Raw genomic sequence first — 23,808 nt, 5'->3', positions numbered from 1 at the left:
CACAAATGAGTTAACAAGAGAGGAATGGGGACCAGCCAGACTGCGGCCTGGAAGAGGGGCAAACGCACGCCCCACAGTCCCAAGCGCCAACAGCTGCACCTGTGGCCCAGGAGAAGAGCAATCCACACGCACCGTAGTCCCTGTGGTCCCGAGCACCAGCATCTGCGTCTGTACCTGCGGCCCAGGAAAGGGACAAGCTGCCTGCCCCACGGTCCTGGGCACCAATGACTGTGCCTGAGCATGCAGCCCGGGATAAGGACAAGCTGTCCACCCTGTGGTCCAGGGCACCAGCACCTGTGGCCCAGGAGAGGGACAAGCTGTCTGCCCCATGGTCCCGGGCACCAGAACCTGCAGCTGTGGTCTGGGCAAGGAACAAGCCGCCCACCCACGGTTCCCTGTGGCAGTAGCAGCCAGGGCAAAGCTTGCCTGGGTCCTGGTGCCTGCGGCTGGCCAGAGGGAGGGAAATCTGGGTCCTGGGTACCTGAGACCGGCCAGAGGAAACCAAATCAAATTATGCTGTCTACAAAAAACTTACTTTAAGAAAAAAATAAGGATCACATGATCTCATTCATATGTGGAACCTAATGAATAAAATAAACAGATGAACAAAATAGGTCCAAAGACATAGAAGCATGGTACAGACAGTGGAATCTCAGAGGGAAGGTAAGGGTAGGAAGAGATCAACCAAAGAACTTGTATGCATATATTCATAACCCAAGGACACAGACAATAGGGTGGAAAAGACCTGGGATCTGGGGCAGGGGAGGGTGAGAAGAGGTCAAAGGCAGGGGGGAGTGAAAGGGAGCTAGCTATATGTAATATTTTCAAAAATAATTTTTCAAAAAGACACACAGGCTAAAAGTAAAAGGATAGAAAAAGATATATTAAAACAGAAACTAGGCTGAAGAGAACATTTCACTTTTTTTTAAACCTTTTTTTAATTCTTTTCTTTATTTCGTTTGTATTTTTCTTTTTTTGTATTATGTTTTCGTTTTATTTTCACTTTTATTGCTATTTTATTTTATCTTTTTCCACAATTTTCTTCCTCATTTATCCCTTTTTCATCCTGTTTTCTCTTCTCCTATCCCCACTTTAGTTTTTTTCTCTTCCTTCCTTTTCACCCCTTGTTAAAAATTGATTTTCTTTATACGCTTTATTGACATGTTATTGTAGTCTGTTGGCTTACTCATATATCTAATTTCCACTCCACTACTCCAAGAACATGCACCCTTCTCTTTTTTCTTTGCAAGTAAATTTTTAATGCTTTTGTTTTTCTTCTCCTCTCCTACTCTCTTCTTCTCCTGTTTAGTTTCAATCACTAAAATCAAGCCTATCTGCTCTAAGCTTTATTCTCCTTTTCCAAAAACAGATAACTACACAAATATAATTTTTTTGCTTTCTCTTTATTTTCTTCTTACCCACTCATTCTTCTATCGCCTCTGAACTGAATGAGACCATCCCCTATTCACTCAATTCCTTAACTTTACTTTCCATACATAAGTTCTGCCTCCACAGATTTTGTCCCCATCCCCACCTCACCCCATTTTCAGGGTGTTTATCGTTTGCATTTTTTGGTTTATTTGTTTGATTTGTGGTGTTTTCTCCCCCATGTTTTTTTCCGTTTTCTCTCTCTCTTATTACCTTTTTTCCTTTTCTTGATATCATTTAGCTATCTTCTTCTCCCTCCTAATTTTCTTTCCTCTGATGGTCACTTTTATTGGGGTCATGGGTGTCATGAGTACATTTGTGTTTTAAAGCCTTTGGGTTGTGCCTTGCGAGTTGTATTTTGTGTTCTTTGGTCAATATAGTGGAGAACAAGGCAAATAACTAGACAATCTGAGACTTGAACCACGAATGAGACAATTAAACTCAAGACCCAACTACACCAAGACATCACAAAAATCCCAAGTAGTGGAAATCCCTAGAATACCCAGCCCAGGAGACCTGAGAGATTGCATCACTCGGCCCCACAAAACATCTACTTTATAAGACAAAACAAAAAATCTGGGTGGAATAGCAGTGTGATCTAATAAGATACAAACAATCGCAAAGGAACAAGAAAATGGGGAGACAAAGGAACACCACCCATAGAATAGAAAAGGAGAAATAAGCAAAAAAGGAAATAAATGAAACAGAGGCGAGAAATTTGTCAGAGAAATAATTCAGAGCAATGGTTATCAGGACACTGAAAAGTATGGGAGACATATTCAACATGTATAAGAATAAAGGCCATTACAAGAGATAAGGAGGGCCAGTTCATAATATTAAAGGGAGCAATTGAACAAGAGGGTATAACTCTGGTAAGCATATGCATCCAATATAGGAGCACCCAAATACATTTTTTTTAAAAAAACTGGAAGATATCAAGGAAGAAATCAATGGCACTACAATCAGAGTCGAGGACTTTAATATCGCATTGGCACCACTGGATAAATCCTCTAAAAAAAAATCAACAAAGAAACAGCAATCATACATGACTCACTAGATCAGATGGAATTGACATCTTCAGAACATTTCACCCCAAAGCTACAGAATATACATTCTTCTCAAGTGTACACAGGAAATTTTCAGTTAAACCACATATTAGGACAGTGGTCAGCAACCTCATTAATCAACAGAGCCAAATATCAACAGTACAATGATTGAAATTTCTTTTGAGAGCCAAATTTTTTATTTTTTTATTTTTTTAAAATATATTTTATTGATTTTTTACAGAGTGGAAGAGAGAGGGATAGAAAGTTAGAAACATCGATGAGAGAGAATCATGGATCAGCTGCCTCTTGCACACACACCACTGGGGATGTGCCCACAATTAAGGTACATGCCCTTAACTGGAATCGAACCTGGGACCCTTCAGTTCGTGGGCCGAAGCTCTATCCACTGAGCCAAACCAGTTTCGGCAAGAGCCAAATTTTTAAACTTAAACTTCTTCTAACGCCACTTCTTCAAAATAGACTTGCCCAGGCCATGGTGTTTTGTGGAATAGCCACACTCAAGGGGCCAAAGAGCTGCATGTGGCAGTTCCCCAGCGGCTCTGATCACGTCTTTCAGTAGCTCACTGAGGCTTCCCGGGTCATGGTGACAGCCTGACTGAGAAGAGGACACTCCCGGGAAATGAATGAAGAACCACCTTCTCCTGTTGTTCAAGTACAGAGGCTTAGTCCACAAAGGGAAGAAAAGCAAAAGATGAAAATGGCTAACTTCGCGAACCGCCCCACCACCGCCGATGACTGTAGTGACATCCTACTCCTGATCAAGGAACTGGCTAAATATGAATATATGGAAGAACAAGTAATAATAACAGAAAAAGATCTACTGGAGGATGGCTTCGGAGAGCATCCCTTCTACCACTGCCTGGTGGAAGAAGTATCCACGGAGCACATCACTCCGGAAGGACACAGCATTGTTGGTTTTGCCATGTACTATTTTACCTATGACCCATGGATTAAAAAACTCTTGTATCTTGAGGACTTCTTCGTAATGAGTGATTTTAGAGGCTTTGGAATAGGATCAGAAATTCTGAAGAATCTAAGCCAGGTTGCGATGAAATGTCGCTGCAGCAGCATGCTCTTCCTGGCGACAGAATAGAATAAACCATCTATCAACTTCTACAAAAAAAAAGAGGTACCTCTGATTGTCCAGCGAGGAGGGATGGAGACTCTTCAAGATCGACAAGAAATACTTGCTAAAAATGGCAGCGGAGGAGTGAGGCGTGCTGGTGTAGACTACACCTCCCATTGTATTTTAGAGCAAATTCTCAACTTATCTTCTTTCTATCATGTTTGTAGTGAAGTAAGACAATGAACACCCATTCCAAAGCTTTATTACCAGTGGCGTTGTTGCATGTTTGAAATGTGGTCACTTTAAGATGGCAATGCAGTTTGGAGTCAGATTTATCCTTGAACATCTTTTGATAACATAATATGGTGGTGTAATCTTAATGTATATAAAAAAAACTTCATTCTTCTGAGTTATTTAAATGTGTACAATGTACACACTGGTACTTAGAGTTTCTGTTGTGATTCTTTTTTAATAAATTATGCTTTTATTTAAACACACACACACACACACACACACACACACACACAAAAAAGAGCCGCATGTGGCTCACGAGCCGCAGTTTGCTTACCACAGTATTAGGACAAAGGCAAAGTCTCTTCAAATTCAAGAAGACAGAAATCTTCTCAGATCACAATGGCATAAAATTAGAAATTAACTACATAAAAAAATGCAAAAACAAACAAGTAATTGGAGGCTAAATAGCATGCTATTAAAGAATAATTGGGTTACCAAAGAAATCAAAGTACAAATAAAATCATCCTGTAAATAAAAGACAACAATACAATATCTATGGGACACAGTGAAAGCAGTCCTTAGAGGGAAATTAATAGCTCTACACGCCTACATAAAAAAAAGAAAAAAAAGAAAAATGGTACTAAATTATCTAACCCAACAACTTCATAAATTAGAAAGAGAGCAACAAGAAAACCCCAGAGTAAAAGTGAGGAAATGATAAAGTTGAGAGCAGAAATAAATGACAGAGAACAACCACAACAACAACAACAACAAAAAAAGAATCAATAAAACCAAGAGCTGGTTCTTTGAAAACATAAACAAGATTGATGAACTTCTAGCCAGGCTCACCAAAAACAGAGAGGATCCAAATAAACAAAATCAGAAATGAAAAAGGTCAAGTAACCAGCAACCGCACAGAAATATAAAGGATTGTAAAAAAATAAATAAAAATAAAATATATATATATATACACACACACACACACATATACATACATACTACGAATAACTCTACTCCAACAAACTGGACAACCTAGATGAAATGGGTATATTTCTAGAAAAATACATCCTTCCAAAACTCAATCAGGAAGAATTTAAAAATTTGAATATGCTGATACTAATGATGAAATTGAAGCAGTAATCAAAATCTTCCAGCAAACAAAAGCCCTGGTTCAGAGAGATTCACAGTAGAGTTTTACCAATCATTCAAAAAAGAAATAAAACCTATTTTCCTCCAGGTAATCCAAAAAATTCAAGAGCAAGGAACACTTCCAACCTCTTACTATGAAGCCAGCATTACCCTAATCACAAAACCAGATAAAGACACTTCAAAGAAAGAAAACTACAGCCCAATATCTCTGATAAACATAGATGCTAAAATCCTCAAAAATAAATTCTAGCAAATTAGATACAGCATTACATAAGAAAGATCATACACCATGACCAAGTGGGATTTATTCTGGGGATGCAACAATGGTACAGTATCTGCAAATCAATTGACGTGATATATCGCATAAACAAACTGAGAGATAAAAATCACATAATCATATCAATTGATGCAGAAAAAGCATTTGACAAAATCCAACACCCTTTCTTGTTAAAAACTCTCAGAAAATAGAGAGGGATAAAACCTGAACATAATAAGAGCCTTGTATGGCAAACCTCCAGCCAATATCATACTCAATGGGCAAAAACTAAAACCATTCCCCCTAAGAACTGGAACAAGACAAGGATGCCAACTGTCACCACTCCTATTCGACACAGTACTCGAAGTGCTAACCATAGTGATCAGACAAAAAGAAATAAAAGGCATCCAAACTGGAAAAGAAGTTAAACTGTCATTCACAATTGACATGCTATTGTACATAGAAAAACCTAAAGACTCCACCAAAAAAAAACTACTAGACTTAAATGAATTTGGCAATGTAGGAGAATACAAAATTAACACCCAGAAATCAGTGACTTCTTTATACACCAATAATGAACTCACAGAAAGAGAAATTTAAAAAACAATCCAATTTACCATTACACCAAAAAAATTAAGATACCTAGGAATAAACAACTAAAGAGGTAAAAAATCTGTACTTGGAAAACTACAGGACATTGAAAAAAGAGATAGTGGAAGACATAAACAAATGGAAGAATAAACTGTGTTCATGGACTAGTACAGTGGTCAGCAAACTCATTAGTCAACAGGCCCAAATATCAACAGTACAACGATTGAAATTTCTTTTGAGAGACAAATTTTTTAAACTTAAACTTCTAATGCCACTTCTTCAAAATAGACTTGCCCAGGCCGTGGTATTTTGTGGAAGAGCCACACTCAAGGGCCCAAAGAGCCGCATGTGGCTTGCAAGAGGGAAATTAATAGCTCTACACGCCTACATAAAAAAAAAAAGAAAAATGGTACTAAATTATCTAACCCAACAACTTTAGAATCAACTAGTAGAATCAACATTATTAAAATATTTATATTACCCAAAGCAATCTATAGATATAGTGCAATCCCCATTAAAATTCCAATGGGCATATTTCACACACCTAGAACAAACTCTCCAAAAATTCATATGAAATAAAAAAAGACCCCAAATAGCCGCAGCAATCTGAGAAAGAAGACTAAGTTCGAGGGATCACAATACCAGATAATAAGCTATATTACAAAGCCACTGTTCTCAAAATTGCCTGGTACTGATGAATAGAACAAAACAAAGAACCCAGAAATTAACCCAAGTCATTATGCTCAAGTAATATTTGAAAAAGCAGGCAAGGGCATACAATGGAGTCAAAACAGACTCTTCAATAAATGTTATTGGGAAAATTGGTCAGACACATGCAAAAAAATGAAACTAGACCACCAACTCACACCATACACAAAAGCAAACTCAAAATGGCTAAAGAACTTAAATGTAAGACAGGAAACCATAAAAAACTTGGAAGAATCCATAGTCAGCAAAATATCAGACATATGTGATAGCAATATCTTTACTGATACAGCCACTAAAGTAATGGAAACTAAGGGGAACATAAACAAATGGGACTACATCAAAATAAAAAACTTCTGCACAGCAAAAGAAACCATCAACAAAACAAGAAAGCCCAGTGCATGGGAGAATATATTTGCCCATGTTATATCTGATAAGGGACTAATCTCCAAAATTTGTAGGGAACTCATACATTTAACAAAAGGAAAATAAACAATCCACTTTTAAAAATGGGCAAAGTACTTGTATAGAGACTTTTTGAAAGTGGACATACAGAAGGCCAAAAGACATGTGAAAATATGCCCAAGGTCACTAATCATCCGAGAGATGCAAATCAAAACAGTGAGATACAATTTAAGCATAGTAACCTCCATCTTGGGTAAAAACTGCTGTTTGAAATTTAACCCTGCTATAATGGCTTCTGTAAACATTTGCTTGCTTAAATAACAGGGGAAAATAAGACTACTCCCCATTCCAGAGAGGATATAAACTATGCCCCAGACAGAGTTGTCAATGGTGCCAGGCCTTGAGATATGGTCTCAAGGCCCAGTCCCAGCACAGAGGGCTTTTACTCAGAAGGTCTGGAAGTCTCATTACAAAAAGCTGAAAAACATATAAATAAGGGAGATTTCCACCATATTGGGCCCCAGAATTTAAAAAGCAAGATTTTCCTCTGGGCCTGCTAGTGCTAGCAAACAGTACTCCAAATAAATTTGTTTTATTAATTAAGGCATCTTCGGATTTACAATATAACATCATCTCACATCTGTCAGAATGGCTATCATCAACAAATCAACAAAAAACAAGTGCTGGCGAGGATGTGGAGAAAAAGGAGCTCTCATGAACTACTGTTGGGAATGCAGACTGGTGCAGCCTCTGTGGAAAACAGTATGGAGCTTCCTCAAAAAGTTAAAAATGGAACTCACATTTGACTCAGTAATCCCACTTCTAGGAATAGCTCCCAGAAACACCAATAAGAAAGGATATATGCACCCCTATGTTAATAGCAGCACAATTTGCAATAGCTAAGATTTGAAAACAGCGTAAGTGCCCATCAGCAGATGAGTGGATTAAAAACCTGTGGTACATCTACACAATGGAATACTATGCTGCTGCAAAACAGAAGGAACTGCTACTATTTGCAACAGCATGGATGGAACTGGAGAGCATTATGCTAAGCGACGTAAACAAATCAGAGAAAGATAAATATCACATGACCTCATATGTGAAATATTGTGAACATAAACTGATTATCTAAAATAGATCCAGAGACACAGAAGCATTGAACAGACCATCCAACCTCAAGGGGAGGTGGCGGGGGACAGGCAGTGAAAGATCAATCAAAAGACATGTATGTATGCATGCCTATCAGCATAACCCAAATAAATTGTCCTATGTAATAAAAGAGTGATATGCAAATTAACCATCACCCTGCTAAACCCATAAGCCACGCCCACACAGCCAATCAGGAGCAAATATGCAAATAAACCCAACCAAGATGGTTACAGCCACAGTGAATATTATAGAAGGGAGGCTTGGGTTTCCCAGGCAATGGAGGAAGCCAAGCTTTACGCCTTCCCTTGCAGGCCTAGGCCTTCACTCAAGGCTAAAAAGTTTCAATTATAGAAAATAAACAAATCCAAACAGAAATGACTGCTGCCACAAAGCATGCAGGAGGCTTGGCTCTGCTCCAGGCTACAAAGTTTCAATTGTAGAAGATAAATAAACCCCAGATAGCAGGGCCTCCATTTGGGTTATCAGGGGTGTGGCTGGCCGGCAAACCACCAAAAGCCCCTCACCCAGGCCGCCCCACACCCCAAGGAAACCCCCACCCTGATCCGGGACATCCTTCAGGGCAAACCAGCCAGCCACCAACCGTGCCCCAGGACTCTATCCTATCTAATAAAAGAGTAATACGCAAATTGACCATTACCCCAACACACAAGATTGCTGCCCCCATGTGATCAAAGATCCTGCCCCCATGTGGACACAAGATGGCGACCACAAGATGGCCAACAGAGAGGGTAGTTGGGAGGGACCAGCTGGCAGAGGGAAGTTGGGGGTGACCAGGCATGCAGTGGAGAGTAGTTGGGGGGAATCAGGCCTACAGGGAAGGTCAGTTAGGGGTCACCAGGCCGACAGAGGAGGGAAGTTGGGGGTGACTGAGCCTGCAGAGAAGGGCAGTTGTGGTGGGACCAGGCCTGCAGGAGAGGACAATTAGGAGCAAACAGGCTGGCAGGGGAGCAGTTAGGCATCAATCAGACTGGCAGGGGAGAGGTTAGGGGGTGATCAGCCTGGCAGGCAGGTGAGCAGTTGGGAGCCAGCAGTCCTGGATTGTGAGAGGGATGTCCCAGATTGGAGAGGGTGCAGGCTGGGCTGAGGGAAACCCCCCTCACCACCCAGCCTGTGCACAAATTTCGTGCACCGGACCTCTAGTATATATATGATAATGTAATGGGGTTAGAATGGACCTATATAGAATGCACCTATATAGCAGCACCATTTTTGTATGCTATTGATGGAAAATTATAATTAATTCAAATTACATTGCTATAAATTTAGGATGTTAATTATAATCCCTATAATACACATTAATTTCCTAAAAAAATATATACATATACAAATTAAATGAGAAGGAAATCAAAGTGGTACACAAAATTAATCAACTAAACCTGAAAAGGGCAAAATATGAAGGACAAAATGGTTAACAACATAGTGAAAACAAATAAAGGCAGAAATTCTTCCTAATTAGAAATTCTTCCTAATTAGAAGTAAGTGAATTAGCCCAGCTGGGCATAGTTCAGTTGTTGAGCATCAACCTATGAAGTTCAATTCTCAGTCAGGGCACCTGCCTGGGTTGTGGGCTCCATCCGCAGTGTGGGGCATGCAGGAGGCAGCTGATCAATGATTCTCTCTCATCAATAATGTTTCCATCTCTCACTCCCTCTACCTTCCTCTCTGAAATCAATAAAAAACATTTTAAGTACATTAATTAAACTCACCAATCAAAAGCCAGGCATTGGCTTAATGGATTTAAAAACACAACCTAAGAAACACTCTGTAGACCCAAAGATTTAAAAAAAAGGGTTGAAAGTAAAAGGATGGAAAAAGATATTCCACGCAAACAGCCACCAAAAGAGACCTGGAGTGGTAAAACTAATAATAGACAAAATACACTTTTAGAAAAAAGTTGTTACAAGAGACCGAATAATATCTGTAATATAATAAGCTCAATCCAAAACAACCATACAGACAGAGACAGAGCAAGAAGGGAAAACCCAGAGCACTGGGAGCACCAGGAATTCTGGGAGTATTATAGTAGTTCTGGTGGAGCACCAGGACCAGAAGAGGAAGCCCAGAGCGTGGGCAAGCACCAGGAATGATGCGACTCGTAGTTCTGGTGGCAGACAGATATCCTGGAGCCATGGTTGGCAAACTGCAGCTCGTGAGCCACATGTGGCTCTTTGGTCCCTTGAGTGTGACTCTTCCACAAAACACCATGGCCTGGAAAAGTCTATTTTGAAGAAGTGGCATTAGAAGAAGTTTAATTTTTAAAAATTTGGCTCCCAAAAGAAATTTCAATCGTTGTACTGTTGATATTTGGCTCTGTTGACTAATAAGTTTGCCGACCACTGCTATAGAGCATCACGCAACAAAAGCAGAATACACATTTTTCCAAATATACGTGAAATATCCTCAAGGACTGACCACATGTTTTGTCACAAAACAAGACAACAAATTTTAAAAGACTGAACTCATATCAAGTATCTTTTACCACCAAAAGGGAACAAAAATAGAAATCAATAGCAGAAGGAAAATTAGAACATTCACAGGTATAAGGAAATTGAACACACTATTAACCAATTAAATCATAAGGTAAATTAGAATAGATCCTTAGGCAAATAAAAATGAAAACACAACAATACCAAAAACTTATGAGATAGAGCAAAATCAGTACTAAGAAGGAAATTTATAGCAATAATACTAATGCTAAAAATGAATAAAAAACTCAAATCGACCATTCCATCTGCACACCATGCTACCCAGCCTCTAGCACCAGTGCTGGGAAGAGGAGCCCCCAAAACATCTAGCTGTGAAAATGAGTGGGGAATCCATCCAGGTCAGAAAGAACACTTCTGGAAGGCCAGGTGTCCTCTTAAAACAGCCCTCACACAGACTTGCTCACGCGCAGGCACTCACTCTGGGCTCTCAGAGGGATTTACAGGAATAAACTGGCTCTCAGACAGGCATACAGGGATAAACTGACTAGTGTGGTTCAGGGCAATGATTGAAAAGACAGCTACCGTTCTGTGTTGAGCCCTCCCCTGCATGGCCAGTGGGTGGATACCATGTTGAGCTTTCCCCCAACACAACCAAATCTGAATCTGCATTAGCCAGATTATCTCTGCTCCCTCCACTCTGAAGCATCCCTGAGACCCTGCCTCACCCAAGTTGCATAGTGCCAGAGGCTACTTAACACACTGTCGACCAATAGTTTTATTGCTAGCTTTACCCAGTGGCCAGATAAGTTTCTACTGAATGAGTACCCAAAAAATGTTTTACATAAATGTTAAAGGCAAGCTTTAAAATTAAATACCCATTGCATTTTGAAGTTATTTATTACATGTTCTTACAAGCTAGTATCTTTTTAAAGTATTATACTTTGTAAAACACTGTGGAATATGAAGCAAGAATTCTCGTGATCCATCGTCCCCAATGTGTAAAGCAGCAGGCAGCCAACCAACAACCCCCACTACAGTCTTTCTTAAAAACTCTCAAAGGTCAGTAGATGGCAGGTGGGTGGTGCATAGCCTCAGGGTGCCCTGTGCCTCTTCCTGAGTAGCCCAAGAACCAGCACTGGCACTAAATCTGAATCTGTATAAACCTAGTGAAATTAACTCCCCACACCTTGGTGACTCACCAAGACCCTGCCTCATCCAACTCACGTACAGACCAAGGCCCTTTAAACAGCTGAGCCTTATTGGCAGCCAGCAGGTGGCAACAGGACTCAAGGTGCCCTATGCCTTATCTTATGATGAGCTAACCGAGGCATAGTACTGGAGGCAATTAGACTTGGTTTGCCCAGTGGCCCCTCTCACATACTTCTAAGTCTAGCACAGATCACTTTCTGTGAGTGCAGAATCACTTACAGAAAGCTGCTGACATGGGCCTTCACCAAAACCCCTCCCAAGAGGCTCCAAACCAACACACTTGGTGGCTGACTTCAGAAGACAACAGACCACTACCCAGTAAGCTCCACAAGTGACACAGTCAAAGGGTGGTCTCAACAGACACCAGAAACTACAGAAGCAATTCCCACAGTGTGAGGTCAGCCCCCGCACAGCAACTCAAGTGCTGTGGTCATGGTCAATTTTGACAACCAGTCAGCCTGAGGATCAATTCAACCTACTGATAAGCCTACAGCAATCCAACAGCAATCAACTGCAATAGGTGGGTACACAAAACCCACCAAGGGACATTCCTGGAGCACTCGGCTCAGGTATCAGGAATAAAGCGCCACTGGGCTGCACAGGACACCTACTACATAAGGCCACCCTGCCAAGACTGGGAGACATAGCACACCTACCTAATGCACAGAAACATTGCCAAAAGGAGGGGACAAAGAAATATCTCCCAAATGAAGGAACTAGACAAAACTCCAAAGAACTAATAAAATGGAGGAAAGCAACCTACCTGAAACACAGTTCAAAACACTGGTTACTAGTAGCACTAGCCAGTTTGGCTCAGTGCATAGAGCATCGGCCTATGGTCTGAAGGGTCCTGGGTTCAATTCCAGTCAAGGGCACATGCCCATGTTGTGGACTCAATCCCCAGTAGGGGGCATGCAGGAGGCATCTGATCAATGATTTGCTCTCATCATTGATGTTTCTCTCTCTCCCTCTCTCTTCCTTTCTGAAATCAATAAAAATATATATATATTTTTAAAAATCACACTGGTTATATGATGCTCAGGAAACTTAGGAGAACTAAAAGAAATAGTAAGCATAAAAGGGAACATAGAATCCATACAAAGAACCAGTCAGAAATGAAAAACACAATAAATGAAAGAAAGACTACTCTAAAAGGAATTAAGGGCAGAGGATCAAATTAGCAGTAAAGGTGCAGAAAACACCCAATCAAAACAAAAAATATAGTTTAAGGGATCGCTGGTATAACATCAAAGGTAACAACATTTGGATCAGAGGGGTACCAGAAAGAGGAGAGGGAGAAAAAGACTACAAACTATTTAAATAAATAATAACTGGAAACTTCCCTAGGTTGGGGAATGGAAAGGAAACCCAAGTCAAGGAAGAAGAGAGATTCCAAAACAAGATGAACAAAAAGAAAACCAAACTAAAACACATCATAATTGAAATGGTGAACGGTAAACTAAAGAAACTTAAAAGCAGTAAAATAAAGACACTAGGTTACCTACAAGGAGGCTCCCCTAAGACTATGAGCATATTTCTCAACACAAACTTTTTAGGCCAGAAGAAATTAGAATAAAATACTCAAAGTAATGAAAAGAAAATACCTACAACCAAGATTACCTAACAAGGCTATCATTTAAAATTAAAACAGATAAAGAGCTTACTAGATAAAAGCTAAATGAGTTCCTCACCACCAAACCAGTAACACAAGAAATGTTAATATAACTTCCATAAGAAGGGGAAAAAAGAACATAAACATGAATTATACAATAGCAATAACTATGGACCTATCACCTATTTTTCTCAAACTATTTCACAAACTTCAAAAAAAGGAAAGGGGGAGAAACCAAGATGGTGGCATAGGTAAACACCTAAACTGCTGCCTCCCACAATTTCAAAACTACGACTAAAAGACAAAATGTCTATCAACCAGAACCACGGAAAAGCTGTCTGAGTGGAAGTTCTACAACTAGAAGGAAAGAGAAAAGAGCATTAAGACATGCACAAGCGCTGAAAAGCTGAAATACGGAGGCACGAGAATCGGGCTGGTGGCAGGCGATTGGAGGTGCTTTTTTTCAACCCAACGGGAGACAAGCTCCCGATTACTCTGAAATCCAGTTTCTGGGGAGACGCTGGGGACCCAAACTCCTACGGGGAGAAGCTGGACTGTCTGCCATCAGGTCGAAAAGTGAGGGGACTTTCTTGCAGAGGTGCACCCAGTAATCATTGCTTACTGTAGAGGGCCACCTGGAGGGCACATGGGCAATTTTCTTTTTTTTTATTAAATTATTATCTGTGTACATATTTTAACATTGCCCCCCCCCCGCTCCCATACATACCCTCCTTCCCCATAGTTTTGTGTCCATTGGTTGTACTTATATGCATGTATACAAGTCCTTCGGTTGATCTCTTATCTCCCCCATATCTCCCTACCCTCCCCACTGTAATTTGGCAATCTGTTTGTTGCTTTACTGTCTTTATATCTGTCTTTTGGTTCATCAGTTTATAATCTTCTTTAATATCCATAAATGAGTGAGGTAATGTAGTATTTCTCTTTCATTGTGGACAATTTTCTTTAATTATCACCAGCTGAACTCAGGGTGTAGGCAGAGCCACGCCCTTAGAACATGCTTCCCCAATAAGGCTGTACATGTTAATCAGTTCTGACATCACAGCAGCCCAGGTGTCGGCAGGGGCAGGACTAGATATGTAAATCTAGGCCTATAAAAATAAACGCGCTGTGTGGCTCAGGTCGTCATTGCAGCCTCTCCATCAGAGAGAATGGATGGCATCCCACCCAGTTCCCAACTTTAAATCTATTTCTGCGTCTTCTTTATATTATTTCTAAATCCCTGGCCGCCTCCACCTGGAACCAGTTTGTTCATCTCTCTTTCCATGCGGGACGCGGAAAAGGGAGATCACTACCATGTCAGGCCCCCGCAGTTTACTGTGCTGAGGTGTGGGACATGGGGTCTTGGAAATCCGGAAAAGCAGAGAAGGCTGACAGGCAGCCATCACTGTTTGCCACGCCCTAGCCTAGTGAGGCCGAGACTCCGCCCCACACAATCTACCGTATTTTTCGGACCATAAGACACACTTTTTTCCCCCAGAAGTGGGGGGGGAAAGTCCCTGCGTCTTATGGTCCAAATATAGCCTACACATATACTTTAAAAAAAAAGTTTTTTTACTTGCCCGGCTCTGTGTGGTCTCTGTGTGCTTGCCCGGCTCTAAAATGGTTCTAAATGCTGCTGTTTACTTTACAGGGTTGATTACATGTGTTTATGACTGTGATGTTGGGTTTTAATGCACATAAAATATTTTAGGACACTATTTGTTTCAGAATCTTTTTTTCTTCATTTCCCTTCTCTAAAAATTGGTGCGTCTTATGGTCCGGAGCGTCTTATGGTCCAAAAAATACGGTATAAACCCACCCAAGCTTCACGCAGTGGCTTTTGCATATAAATAGCAGGCCCTACCACAGCATAACCAAACAGTTCCAGTCAGACAGTTCCAAAACCTTCAAACCCCAAGCAAAGAGGAGAAAACTATAGTTCTTGCTGTAGCTCCTTCTGGGTGGCCTCAGACAATAGCTGACCTGCACCCCGTTGGATATCCAGAAACTAGTGTATTTAGTGATCTGTGAGACGACACCAGATTTCAACTACTCTCATAAGGGACACATTCAAGAGGCAGATTCAGTGAGCACCAAACCCCACTGAAACAAGTGCAGCCCCATAAGCGTATCTCCAGCACAGCAATTCTTCCATTACAGATGCAGCGGGTCCTCACAGCCAATTGGCCTGGAGGTCAATTCCAACCACTGACACCAACAACAAGACTTACCGGAACCGGTTTGGCTCAGTGGATAGAGCATCGGACTGCGGACTGGAAGGTCCGGGTTCGATTCCAGTCAAGGGCATGTACCTTGGTTGTGGGCACATCCCCCCCAGTGGGGGCTGTGCAGGAGGCAGCTGGTCGATGTTTCTCTCTCATAGATGTTTCTAGCTCTCTGTCCCTCTCTCTTCCTCTCTGTAAAAATCAATAAAATATATTTTAAAAAAAACAAGACTTAACTACAACAAGGCTGTACACACAGTCCACAAAGGGGTGCACTAAGAGTGTCCACCTCAGATAATTGGGAGGCCAAGCCATTGAACCCTACTAACTCAGGGAAGCAGCGAAAATGAGGAGACAAGGAAACAGATCACAAACGAAAGAAATGGAGGAGAACAAATGACTGGATATAGAGTTCAAAACCACGGTTATAAGAATTTCCTAGAAAAGGTCAAAACCAGTTTGGCTCAGGGGTGGGGAACCTTTTTTCTGCCAAGGGCCACTTGGATATTTACATCATTTGGTAGCCATACAAAATCATCAAGTTAAAAATTAGCCTGCTATATTTGGTCAAACAGTTAATGAACTCACCCCTAATGTCTTAGTAGGGCCATACCAAATGATTTCACTGGCCTTATAGGGCCATGAGCCTGACGTTCCCCACCCCTGCTGTAATCCAAGCCCCAACTTGCTTTCTCCCACTTCATGTAATCTTTATTTCCTTAATTCCAAAATATAAAAGAAACTGAAAAATTGTCATTCTCAGGAGCATTTGAGATCGTGCTTCCCATCAACTATCACTAATTTGACTTAAATAGATTATTTTTTTAAAATCATTTATTTGAGAGAGAGATCAATTTGTTGTTCCACTTATTCATACATTCATTGGTTGATTCCTGTATGTGCCCTGACGTAATATCGAACCCATAACCTTGGCATATTGTGACGAGGCTCCAACCAACTGAGCTACCTGGTCAGGACTTAAATAAATTCTTATCAAAGTTCTCTACTAGTTTGGATGTTCTTATGTCCACAAAATAATATTTATATAATGTATTGTAGTGATTATAACATACAGAGATGCAATATATTTGCCAATAACATCAAAAAGGAGATGGATAGGACCACAGCTATTTTGGGATGAAGAAATGACTCCACCTGGAAACTCAAACACAAGAGAACAAATGTAGAGAATATAACAAAAGCCATAAATATTTATTTGTCCTTTCTTATCTCTTTTTCCTTAAAAGTCATAGAATTACATACATTAATTATGACAATGTACAATTAGCATTGTAATGTTTATAAATGCACTATCCTATCTAATAAAGAGGGAAATATGCAAATTGACCATCACACCATAAGAAGGTGGCTGAGCCGAAACCGGTTTGGCTCAGTGCATAGAGCGTCAGTCTGCGGACTGAAAGGTCCCAGGTTCGATTCCGGTCAAGGGCATATATCTTGGTCGCGGGCACATCCCTGGTAGGAGGTGTGCAGGAGGCAGCTGGTCGATGTTTCTCTCTCATAGACGTTTCTAGCTCTCTTTCCCTCTCCCATCCTCTCTGTAAAAAATCAATAAAATATATTTAAAAAAAAAAAAAAAAGGTGGCTGAACCCACAAGAGAGGCGGTAATCCTATAACACAAGATGACTAAGCCCACAGCAGAGGCCGAGTTCCCATAACAAGCCTTAATAAGCAATCAGCAGGGACCTGAGGCTGCGCCCCCCCCTGGTGGGGCTTCACAGGGGACCTCAGGCAGCCTCCCCCACCCCAGCACTGGGCCGGGGGATATCAGACCATGCTCCCCACACTGGCATCAGGCTTGGGGACCTCAGGCCATGCCCCTCACCCTGCAGGGCCTGATGGGGGACCTCAAGCCACACCCCCTGCACCAGCGCTGGGTCAGGGGACCTCAGGCCACATCATCCCACCCCAGCGCCAGACTGGGGGACCTCAGGAAGCAACCCCCGCCCAGCGGGGCTTGACAGGGGACCTCAGGCCGCACCCCCTGACCCGGGCTGGGGGGACCTCATGCCACCCAGCAGGGCTTGACGGGGGTGGGGCTGGCCAGGTGTGGTTCTCGCAAAATTCTGAGGCACACGTGGGTGGGTGGGGACTTGACTCTGGTTCCCATGGCACGCCTCAGACTCTGACAGGAGGAAGATTTTCATATACATTTTACTAATTTTCTTTCATCTCTGATACTTCTATTATAGAGAAAGGGCAAATAGCAATATTAAAATATTTCCTCTAATTAATTCCCTTTTAATGTGCATGAATTTTATGCACTGGATCACTATATGTAAATAAAGCAAAACAGAGAAAAGGAACGACAGCTATACAAGAGTAATGTTTCTATACTCAGTAGAAGGAAACACCTGTGTAAATAAATTTCCATGACCTCATATTTGGCACTGGATTTATAGCTAAAATACCAAAAGTTTGATTAACAAAAGAAAAACATAAATTTAACTTCTTCAAAATGAAAAAATTTTATGCTTCAAAGGACACTATCAAGAGAGAAAAAAATAGCCAAAACCGGTTTGGCTCAGTGGATAGAGCATCAGCCTGTGGACTGAAAGGTCCCGGGTTCGATTCCAGTCAAGGGCATGTACCTTGGTTGCAGGCACGTCACCAGTAGGGGATGTGCAAGAGGCAGCTGATCGATGTTTCTCTCTCATCGATGTTTCTAACTCTCTATCCTTCTCTCTTTCTCTCTGTGAAAAATCAATAAAATATATATTTTTTTAAAAGAAAACATAATGATAACTGAAAAAAGTCAAGTCTCAATTCCATGTATGTGAAATGTCCAGAATGGACAAATCTATAGAGACTGAACATAGATTACTGGTTGCTTAGGGCAGGTGGGGGAGAGGAATGGGAAGTGATAGCCAAAACAGGTTTATTTTTCTTGATTAAAATTTTTTAATGTCGACACTATTGCAGATGTCCCTTATTAACCTCCCTTTTCCCACCTCTACTCACCTCTGTTCCCCCTCCCTTGGCCTTCACCACACTATTGTCCCTATGCATGAGTTATGCATACCTGTTCTTTAGCTAATCCCTTAATCTTTTTTTTTTAATTTTTATTGATTTTTTTACAGAGTGGAAGAGAGAGGGAGAATTAGAAACATCAATGAAAGAGAAACACTGATCAGCTGCCTCTTGCGCACCCCCTACCGGAGATGTGCCCGCAACCAAGGTACATGACTGGAATCGAACCTGGGACCCTTCAGTCCGCAGACCAACACTCTATCCACTGAGCTAAACCAGTTAGGGCTCCCTTCACCTTCTTTATCCAGTTAACCTCCAGCCCCACCCCTCTGGTACTTGCCAGTCTGTTCCATGTATCCCTGCTTCTGGTTTTACTTTGTCAGTTTATTTTGTTCATTACATTCCACATATAAATGAAATCATATAGTTATTTGATGTAATGAAAAATATAAGTTGACTATAGTGACGGTGGCACATATAACTGAATATACTAAAATCTATTATTGAGCCGGGACTGGTTTGGCTCAATGGATAGAGCCTCGGCTTGGAGACTGAAGGGTCCCGGGTTCGATTCCGGTCAAGGGCATGTACCTTGGTTGCGGGCATATCCCCGGTGGGGGGTGTGCAGGAGGCAGCTGATCGATGACTCTCTCTCATCGATGTTTCTAACTCTCTGTCTCTCTCCCTTCCTCTCTGTATAAAATCAATAAAATGTATTTTTTAAAAATAATAATAAAAAAATAAATAAAATCTATTATTGAATTGCATACTTTAAATGTATGATATTTAAATTAATCTCAATAAATTTGTTTAAAAAAAAAACAAGTGTGGTACATATATACAATGGAATACCATAAGAAAAGATGAAATATTGCCATTTGTGCCGAAACTGGCTTGGCTCAGTGGATAGAGCGTCGGCTTGCGGACTGAAAGGTCCTGGGTTCGATTCCGGTCAAAGGCATGTACCATGGTTGCAGGCACATCCCCAGTGGGGGGTGTGCAGGAGGCGGCTGATCGATGATTCTCTCTCATCCATGTTTCTAACTCTCTATCCCTCTCTCTTCCTCTCTGTAAAAAATCAATAAAATATATGAAAAAAAAGAAAAAGAAAAAGAAATATTGCCATTTGTGACAACATATATAGTTCTTAAGATTATCATGCTAAGCTAAATAAGACAGAAAAAGTAAATACCTTATGATTCCACTCATATGGGATATAAAACTGAAAACAACAAATGAACAAACAAGACAACAAAAACTCATAGACCAAACAACAGTATGGTGGTTACCATAGGGGAAGGGGGCTGGGTAAGAGGCAGTAAAGTAGAGTAAAGATGGTCAAATATATGGTGACAGAACATTTGACTTTGGGTGGTAAACACATAATGCTATATATAGATGATGTATTATAGAATTTATAGAATTTCAGATGTCCTCTATTAACCCTCCCACATGTAAACTTATATAATCTTTTTAACCAATGCCACCCCAATAAATTTAATTTTAAAAAATGAAGTATATGATCAAGAGTCAAGGACATTTTAAACTTATATGAAAGGTGCTATAGATTTACTCAGTTTTTACCATTTAAACATTCATGAAATGAACCCAAAATTCTATCATTCAAAATTCATGTCCTTTTATTATTAACTGACATCAGAGAGGCAATTGTAAAATAAATCATTATAATTTAAATCTTATCACACAAAATATTTCAATTTTAAGAAAAACTTTTATGTTTAATGTGTTTCCCTCTATTAATAGTGCTCTATTAATTATTAGACAAGTATCATTACAATTCAACAAACACAGTGTGCTTAGTGTCTGCCAGAGTCTTAGCTAACCTTCTATCAATACCTGACACCCAGAAGACAATAAATGAATGAATGGCCTCAAAGGCTGTCAATTATTAGGACTTAGGTTTCCTCATCTGCAGAATTAGAAGAGCTGGATACGGTATTCTCTCCATAGCAGCACTGTTCAACAGAACTTTCTGCAATGATGGAAATGTTCCATATCTAGGTGGCTATTCAGACTTTAGAATGTGTCAATTGAGAAATCAAGTTTTTAACTTAATTTAATTTAAACAGACAAATGAAGCTAATTACTACCACACACAAGCTCTAGTGTGAAAAACATTCACGATGCATCCCAGTAATCATATACATGTGGGAGTGTGTGTGTGTGTATAAACATATAAAACAGAAGTACATAAAGCAATATGCTCTTTAATATGTAGAAGGCAATACTTCCTTTCCTATTCTACTGAATTTCACCTTTAAAAAGGTGCTGATCCAACCCACTAACATTTTATAATAAACACAGCAGTAAGGTTTCTTTCCAGCTCTAAAATATTATGCTATATACTAATGATTGTCCTAAAAGTTTGCATTCGACATTTACTTTGTAATCTTAAATCGCAAGTGACTGAGTAATTTGAATGTGCCTCAATTAGATCAGGTTGTACTTTAAAAGCTTTATAATAGTTCCTTCATCTCCCTGTTAAATGCATTTTTTTTAAAAGATGACAAGAGTTGCATGCCTCTGAGAAGTAGAAAGCAAAGGAAACAAACACCTTTCCCTTGTTTTTCACAATGTAAAACATTGTAATCAAAGGGAATGATAGAGTGTAGAGGACAGAGTGGAGGAAGTAAGTTGTGGGGCTAGTTCATGAAAAGAGAATGCTAACATTTTTTGGCCATCACCTCCTCTGAAACACCTACTGACTTCTTTTCTCCTTCATTCTTCCAGGCTGACAAAGTCCTACAAATTTTATCTTAATTTTATTTGGCTTATTAGAGGACTACAGAACAAGAATTGTTGCGAGGAGATCATGTTACAAACTTGCAACAATAAACTATTTTTAAAACCTAAATAAAACTATCTGGATTTGCTTCTCTAGCCTATTTCTCTTGGTACCCCATTATGTAGCACAGTGCTATGTACATAGTAGACATTAAATATCTGTTGATGAAGAATCAAAATTTAAAGAGGTTATTTCTCATACAAAGCTGATAATATTTTAGTAATACTGATGAACGGGTGGTGGCAATTAAATGTTTGGTCGATATATAAGAAATAAAAAGACTGAATTAAGTAGAGCAAGTGCAAAAATTTTAAAACCCTGTTCTTGACAGGTAACAATGTACACAAATATTAAGAGGCACTATAACCATAGCTACATTCAGTAAAGATAAGTAGCCTTATATGGCTTCCAAAGCGATCTGTGTACACAGAAGAGCACTATTTTCGATTCAAAGGACAATCATGCTTACATATAAATTTAGGACGGTCTATGTTTTGGAGAAAAAGATAATTACGGTTTGGGCTTATCAAGGAGCCCTGCCAGCAAGGGGAATAACTGGTGCCAACTCAATTTGCCGCTTGTTTATTGCTAGTTTGCCATCGTCTTGAGTACTCTCCAGATGCTACTTCTGACTAAAATCAGAACCATTGGCAAATTGGTCCCAAATTCCATTACTAACTTTGGAAAGTAGTCAGTTTTCCTTGCATTTACCAAGGTAAGCAGAATGGGAATGGTGTCCACTCTATCTCTTAAACTGAGAGAACACTGTAGATCCTACGCGAGTTACCGGTGTTCGGGGTGACCTCTGTCCGGAACCGCCCGTCCCAATCCCATTTGCTGTACCCCTTCATCCCTTTCCCAAATTACTAACCCTAATTTACTTCACTTACTGCTACCCCGAGATAGCCCTGACAGCCTTTCTTCTTGGCTCCTTCTCTGATCGGAGGTTAAGAGGGCAACATTTCCCCCATGGGTCCCCTTGCCCTTCACCCTACTTTTCCAAGTGAAAGGCATCTCACCTGGGAATTTGGAGCGGTTCCTGGGACGCCGAGCTGACGTGACCCCCATTGCGGACCTGATCCGCGCACAGACACTAGAGGCCGAATCAGAATCGCGAGGCGCAAACGCTTTTCGAAAGCAGCCGCCGCGGCAGCCCAGCGCCAGGAATGTATCGCGAGCAGCGCCATCTTGAGCGAGGAAAGAGGAACCGAGAGCAGAGGATTGTGGGACACTGAAGGACTGAACTTGGCAGCCTCAGTCCTTTCTTCCCCTCCCCCCTCGTTTTCCCAGGGCCCAAGAGCGGAAGTAGCTTCTCTTCTTTGCGAGTTTTTCTTACACAACCGGGAACGTCCGAGTAATACTGTGTGGCTTTTTTTCTCTTTCCCTAGATTTGCTAGATAAAAAAAATGCAGGATGCGCAGTTAAATTTGAGTTTCAGATAAACAATGTGTCATTTTTTCAATTTTTAATTTTATTTTTTAACTTATCTTTATTGTTGAAAGCATTACAGATATCCCCTTTGTTTTTGTTTTTTTTCCCTTTGATTCCCCTTCACAACGCACCTGCCCTTCTCAGGTCTTCACCACACTGTAGGCTATGCTTACATGCATATAAATTCCCTGGTTAATCTCTCCCTAACCACCCACCCCACCCCTGCCTTCTCTTGAAGTTCTTCAGTCTGTTTCATGCTTCTATGTTTCTGGATCTATTTTGTTCCATTTTTTTAATACAGATATATCTCAAATATTAAATTTGCTAAGTCTAGCAACCTCATCTTCATCATTTCACTCTCCTCTTACCTCCTCCAACTCAGTGCCACACTCCACTCTGCATTTTCCCTTTGCATATTCTGATCTTCACTCTCCTGTACACTAACACTTGGGTTAGATTAAACTACCAATATTCATTTCCCCCAGGGAAGGGGCTTCATCCTAGAGATTCACGGCCTCTTCATATTGTAAGTGCTTTTACTTGGCTGATTGTGCCAACCTGGTGGCAGTTATCCACTGGTCTCTTGCTTTGGGGACAGTTTTACATACAGCTTTACTCCACTGCTTTGCCTCTCTAGCTTTTCCCTTTGTTTTCTGCAGTGTCCTTAATTATTTCAAAACAGCTAGATTAGCTGAGAGATAGTAAAATGTAAATGTATATAAAATTAATGTTTAAAGACAGGGTTACATTCTTTTTTTTTGGGGGGGGGGATAATCCTCACCTGAGGATTTTTTTTCTATTCATTTTTAGGGAGAGTGAGAGAGAGAAAGAAAAACATCAATATGAGAGAACGCCTGAACCAAGTTATATGCCCTTGACCAGAATCGAACCCAGGACCCTTTGGTCCACAAGCCGATGCTCTACCCACTGAGAAAAACCAGCTAGGGCAACAGGGTTATATTCTTTTGACACCACTGTCATCAAACAAAATGATGTTGAAATATGTTTACAGTTATTTGGGAAACTGCATTTCCAA

At 40.6% G+C, this 23,808-nt stretch overlaps 1 protein-coding gene and 1 pseudogene across 2 annotated transcripts in view; one reads left to right on the top strand and one right to left on the bottom strand.

The window, feature by feature from the left end:
* ABCB7 (ATP binding cassette subfamily B member 7) overlaps positions 1 to 22,561 on the bottom strand; it is a 131,404-nt gene extending 108,843 nt beyond the window's left edge. For both annotated transcript variants that reach the window (XM_036412626.2, XM_045572363.1), the window contains exon 1: positions 22,361 to 22,561. In XM_036412626.2, coding sequence (XP_036268519.1) covers positions 22,361 to 22,528 — 168 coding nt within the window. In that variant the 5' untranslated portion in view covers positions 22,529 to 22,561. The remainder of the gene's footprint in view (positions 1 to 22,360) is intronic.
* LOC118704732 lies at positions 3,100 to 4,051 on the top strand (annotated as a pseudogene).
* Positions 22,562 to 23,808: the final 1,247 nt, after the last annotated feature.

This window comes from Pipistrellus kuhlii, unplaced genomic scaffold (genome assembly GCF_014108245.1).
Source record: "Pipistrellus kuhlii isolate mPipKuh1 unplaced genomic scaffold, mPipKuh1.p scaffold_m20_p_46, whole genome shotgun sequence".
NCBI classification, from domain to species: Eukaryota; Metazoa; Chordata; class Mammalia; order Chiroptera; family Vespertilionidae; genus Pipistrellus; species Pipistrellus kuhlii.
This window is presented reverse-complemented; position numbering and strand designations above follow the sequence as displayed.